This window comes from Gossypium hirsutum, chromosome A10, assembly GCF_007990345.1.
Source record: "Gossypium hirsutum isolate 1008001.06 chromosome A10, Gossypium_hirsutum_v2.1, whole genome shotgun sequence".
Classification (NCBI taxonomy): Eukaryota; Viridiplantae; Streptophyta; class Magnoliopsida; order Malvales; family Malvaceae; genus Gossypium; species Gossypium hirsutum.
In genome coordinates, this window is record NC_053433.1 from 5363616 (window position 1) to 5369615 (window position 6000).

General features: G+C 30.8%; 1 protein-coding gene across 1 annotated transcript; it reads right to left on the reverse strand.

The window, feature by feature from the left end:
• Positions 1–3136: 3136 nt before the first annotated feature.
• On the reverse strand, positions 3137–5636 carry LOC121203319 (uncharacterized). The gene is made up of 4 exons (XM_041079388.1): positions 5136–5636; positions 4981–5057; positions 4836–4898; positions 3137–3688 (listed from the first exon to the last, which is right to left on the reverse strand). Exons 1-4 carry the CDS (start codon positions 5541–5543, stop codon positions 3265–3267), a joined length of 972 nt encoding a protein of 323 aa, XP_040935322.1. The 5' UTR covers positions 5544–5636; the 3' UTR covers positions 3137–3264.
• Between the last annotated feature and the right edge of the window lie 364 nt (positions 5637–6000).

A 6000-nucleotide genomic window follows, 5' to 3' on the forward strand; every position in this document is an offset into this window, starting at 1 on the left:
TAATTTACTTTATAATGTAAAGATGTTCTCATATTACCTAATTGAGTTGGTGCACAGCTAATTCATAACACCAAACTCAATAAAAAGTTTTATATTAGTATTTAGTGTAAATGTACTTATATTTCGATTTTTTATATAAAATTATAAAAACACCCTCATAATAATATAATTTAATGTATAAAGTGATAATATTCTCGTCATTATCCAACTACATTGTTGCACGGCGTAACACCAAATTCAATAAAAAAATCATTCTCTTTTCTTTTTTAAGTTGAGCTTTTCTTAAAAATCATAATGGTCAATGAACATTACATAGCATAGTTGGTTATATATTCATAATAATAAACTTCATTTATTATTGATTTTTTTTTTTGTAAATTATAAGAGTAGGGTAAAGTCCAAACAGCAAAACAATCAGCGCGACTTGAACCCAAACCATACCTGAGACGATGAACACCGTAACTTTCAGACTAACACACTGATTCATTTATTATTGAATATTTTTTCGGCAAATTCTTTCTTCCAATAAACACACTCCTCCTCTTTCTCCTTTTCCTTGTTAAATAAACAATGCATCTGTATAGTATGTAAATAGCACTCTCTTAACCAAAATGTTTGAGGTGAATGTAAGTTATTTTTACTATTTGTATATCTTATTTTCCATTATCCATGTCTCGTTCACACTACTCATTATTTATAGCACATTTACCCTCACTTCTTTTATAACATCCTCTACAGAGGTATAAATAAGATTTTAACGTTTCATTGATAGCCTTTTGAAATATTTCGACAAACTTAAATATTCTTAATTTTCTCTTCAAACACTCTCTAGAATCGCTACAAAAGAGGTAATTCCCATGTCCTTTGTCACGTATCAATTTCATCATAACCACCAACCACCACACTTGTTTTTTTAAGGCTTGCCTTGTTCATCCTTTTTGTCATCTATTCACAACATCCAATTTTTAATAAATTTTATACAATCCAGAAGTTGACAGGTAATTTGAGTGGCCAAAAACCATACATAATGAGAATAATTGCAGTGATAACATAATACATCAGTGGACAACATGCTCATTATGGAGTGGTGACCCAACGAAGCAACGTAATTATGATGTTCAAAGAGGTAAATAATTAGTCATAAAATGTGTTCCATCCTAATGGGTAGAGATTTAATCCTCGACCTCATGGTTTAGGGATGAAGTGAGCAACCACCATACTGCACCTTATGATTCTCTCTTTAACATTTAACATATATTTAAGATCTCATTCTTTCATATACTCTTTAAAGTATGGATCATCCTAATTCCACTTATAAATAGGGTTATAAAGTATGCAACATACTAACACCATCCAACCTTATTATTTTTATACTATATCGAGGTTATTTTGTTTATATGAGAAATATATTTTCTGAAGAACAAATATCCTCTTAACCAAATTTCAAAGTTTTGAATGTCTCAAATTAAAGAGTTCATAAGCCACCTCTGGTGCTTGTGTCTTGCTCCCTTCTTTTAAATAGTATCATACCCCCATAATATGGTACAAGAAAGCCATTTGTATTTACATAACTAGCATCTAACACATAACAATTCGATTTAAGACGCAAAGGGTCTCTAGCTTTAATTATAAAACCTTATACAAACCTAACTTGGAGAAAGAATTATATTAGGTTATAACCTTTTTTTATAATATGTAGGAGAGTAGCTAGAGAGTTGGCAAGGGTCCCAACCCCCCTAAAATGAAAAAATTTTCATTTAGGCCCCTTTAAAATTTATAAAAATTTAAATTAGTAAAGGTAAAATTGCACTTTGACCCTCCTAAAAATGATAAAAATTTGATTTAATCCTTTAAAGGTTATAAAGATATAGATATTAAAATGGTGAAATTACATTTTTATTATTGTAAAAAATATACGATCTAATTTCAGCCCTTAAAAAAATTTTTAGCTTCGCCCCTGATTATATGTAAATTAAATCAAAATAATATAAAATTTATAATATATAACTTTGATAAAAAAAATGTTTTATAAAGTGTTCAATAAATTTTATAATATTTCTTATAAATAATATTTTTTTCCACAGTTTTGGAAGTTATTTTTTATAAATAAGTTAAGGTGAAAAAATTATAATAATTTTTTTTAAAATAAATATATTATTTTTATTATATATAGTATGGAGACATAAATAACTTATGTACATATTTTTTTGTCTTAACTTTATATAAATAAATATATTATAACATTTTTAGTCTTTTATAACACGTAAATTATTTTTTATAATATACTTTTTTGTCATAACTTTAGAACATTTTTAGAATTTAAATAATATATTTTTGTTATAACTTTATAAAATACACATAAATTACTTTTTATTGTACAATTTTTAATATTTATAATATATCTTTATAAAAATTTGATCAAAATCATCTCAAATATTTATGTGTTCATGCTTATAATATATTCTGGAGAATCATATACTATCGTTTGAAAAATTACTTAATAATTATTTTAATTCTCATTCTCTTCAACAATTAAAAAGTATAATGTAACAGAGTGTTCCAATTATAAAAAAACTCACCAATTATACTAACAATTCAAATTTCAAACGTGTCATTTTTGTATAATTATAAATAGTACAACATTATGTATAGCAACTCGACAATTACGGATAACAAGTAAAATCATTTAACATTGCAAGCGATGATTAAATGAGCCTTTTCTTCACCCATTCCACTTGTATCTAATACAACATCACCACAAACGTTGGGTGGTTATCAGCAACCATATTTCTCAATAGCCTGATTTTAACCCTTAAAACATCGTACGTATATCCAACACTGCAATTTACAAACACGTTTCTCAACGTTATGTGTTGATTTTGGCAATAACAAAAATCTATGAATCAAATTTATTTTTAATCTTGAACTCTTGAACACTCTGCTAGGAAAAAGGAAGTTGAAGACCAGCTATTGGATTGATACAATGATTGGTCAAATGGAGACTGTACTTTACGGGTAAGTTCATAGCAAAAAGTAAAGAAAAAGAGAGAAGAAATTCCAATTAACCAAGTGTAGAATTCTGTTGATGGAAGCGAAGACTACTTGCTGTGCTATAGAACAGCGAACAAACGATTCATGATGGTAAAGCATCCATTAAATTTTCATCGATTTACACCGAACATTTGCAGAGACTGCAAAGACAATAAAATGAGCAAAAACCTAGATCTCAAATCCTAAACATCAATCAACTAAAAACAATCTGACCTAAGCTCTCTCTCCTCTAATCCTCCTAGCAAGCTGGATATCTTTGGGCATGATTGTAACCCTCTTAGCATGAATAGCACACAGATTAGTATCCTCGAACAGTCCGACGAGATAAGCTTCGGCAGCCTCTTGAAGAGCCGCGACGGCACTGCTTTGGAACCTCAAATCCGTCTTGAAATCTTGAGCGATTTCTCTCACAAGCCTCTGGAACGGAAGCTTTCGGATCAAGAGTTCGGTGCTCTTCTGGTACTTCCTGATTTCCCTAAGAGCTACAGTTCCTGGCCTGAAACGGTGAGGCTTCTTCACTCCTCCGGTCGCCGGAGCTGACTTCCGAGCAGCCTTCGTGGCTAGCTGCTTACGTGGAGCCTTGCCGCCGGTTGATTTCCTAGCAGTTTGCTTGGTACGAGCCATTTGTTGAACAATTCAATAAGACAATAAGAGAATTTGGCTGATCGGATTGCACGAAGAAGGATAATCTGTGGAAAGTATTTTCGATGAGGTATTTGACAGAATTTGGAGGGGATATATAAAGGGAAATTTGGGGGAGCGGGAATATTTAAAATTGGGCCAATATGAACTGTATATTTTATTATTATCGACGGCAGTTAAGTTCGGGATTGTGAGGGTCGATCTAAGCCGTTCATTAATGAGATATCTGGACGGGTGTGATCAAATAAAGCTAGTGAGAACTTGATAGTGATCCACGTGACATTCAAACAGCCAATGAAATTCATCCATTTTCTTTTGCCTTTTGTTCATATTGCTCTTCACATTCACATGATACTTTATCATGCACCTAAAACTAAAAAGTTAAATTTTACAAGTTTCATGCGTTATTTATTTAAATGTTTAATTATTTTAGGTTAATTATTTATATATTTAAAATTTCAATTAATGTAAGTAATTATTTTAAATTTTTTATACAATGTCTAGTTTTTTTCAATGTCGCAATAATAATAGTGTTAATTATTTAAATTAAGGTTGAATATTTATTTTTAAGTATATAAATTAATTATTTTTATTTATTTGATAATATATTTTTAATTCATTTAGTATGAAATAATTAAAATATTTTATTTTAATATATATATATATTTTATACATTTTAATAATTAAAACTATAGTGAACTTGTAACTTAATATAAATATAAATTGCAATTCAATATTTATAGGATTTTATCTATTTGAATTTTACATAACTTTAATATAATAATAAATAATAATAAACATAAATTACAATAGAAGTGTATCAATATGAATATGAAGTGTACTCTTTCAAATTTATTTAATTTTATTATGAATATTACAAGTAAGTAAATTCATATTATTCGTTTAATATATTATTAGTCTAAATAAATTTTTATTTCATTTACTTTATTAATTCAAAAAATTCCAAGTTATTATGACAAAAATTTTGCACTAAAGGTACAAATTTCACTAATCACGACGTTAGAATTTGAAATCCGCTGGGACAAAAATTACAAGTTAAATTCAATGCCTTTAAAAATGTTTAAAGGCATCAAGGAACATAAGGCAGACTGCTGGAAAAACAGATACAAAGCAGATTTCACCTGTGGGGAACAATAGAATTTGAAATCCGCAATTGTCCCAATGTGTCTATGTGCTGCATATCTCTACATCTCCTCGCCAAAAAGATTCAGAAACAATCACCAGATTAAATGTGAAATAGAACAAGCAAATCTTATACGGTTGAACCTCGCAACTTGAAGAATATGTTGCAATTTCATGAAACCGTTAAAATTCCATAGAATTTCATTAATGATTTGCAGAGACTGCAAATACAACAAAATGAACAAAAAAGTACAGATTTCTAATTCTAGGAATCAATCAACTAAAAACTAACAGACCTAAGCTCTCTCTCCTCTAATCCTCCTAGCAAGTTGGATATCTTTAGGCATAATGGTAACCCTCTTAGCATGAATAGCACATAGATTAGTATCCTCGAACAGTCCGACAAGGTAAGCTTCAGCAGCCTCTTGAAGAGCAGCAACGGCACTGCTTTGGAACCTCAAATCAGTCTTAAAATCTTGAGCGATTTCTCTCACAAGCCTCTGGAACGGAAGCTTTCGGATCAAGAGTTCGGTGCTCTTCTGGTACTTCCTGATTTCCCTAAGAGCTACAGTTCCTGGCCTGAAACGGTGAGGCTTCTTCACTCCTCCGGTCGCCGGTGCTGACTTCCGAGCAGCTTTAGTGGCCAGCTGCTTACGCGGAGCCTTACCACCGGTTGATTTTCTAGCAGTTTGCTTGGTACGAGCCATATGTCAAAACGATTTGATGAGAAAATGAGTGTTTAGATTGCTCGAAAGCTATAATTTTTTGAAGGAAAAGGTTTTCGATGGAACGATTTGGTGAATCTGGGGATATATAAAAGGGAAAGCGGGAATGAGGATTTAGGAAATATTTTAAATAGGTCAATCTGTGCCGTAGATTAAATGGGTTATCGACGGCTACTAAGTTTTTAATGTCGTGATCCATGTGCGATGAAAGACGGCCAATAGGATTCGCTCTTTTAAGCGGCATTGATTTAAAGTTTGGCGCATTTTTAATATTTTGTTCAAGAATTTAAGACGTCAATTGATGATATATCAACGGATAGGATACGTAAAGGCATTAAGAAATGGAGAATCCGTGAGATAGTCGAACAGCCAATGGAATTTATGCATTCCTTTTCACACTTCACATAACATGTATTACTTTTATCCCTTTCTTTCCTTG

Excerpts from the sequence above, each read along its gene's own strand:
- LOC121203319 (XM_041079388.1), bottom strand. The coding sequence starts at position 5,543 with ATGGCTCGTACCAAGCAAACTGCTAGAAAATCAACCGGTGGTAAGGCT. Across the intron at positions 5,058-5,135 it reads GGATTAGAGGAGAGAGAGCT|TCTCTGCAAATCATTAATGA; the intron begins TAGGTCTGTTAG and ends TTGTATTTGCAG. Across the intron at positions 3,689-4,835 it reads AATTCTATTGTTCCCCACAG|AATTGTTCAACAAATGGCTC; the intron begins GTGAAATCTGCT and ends ATTGTCTTATTG.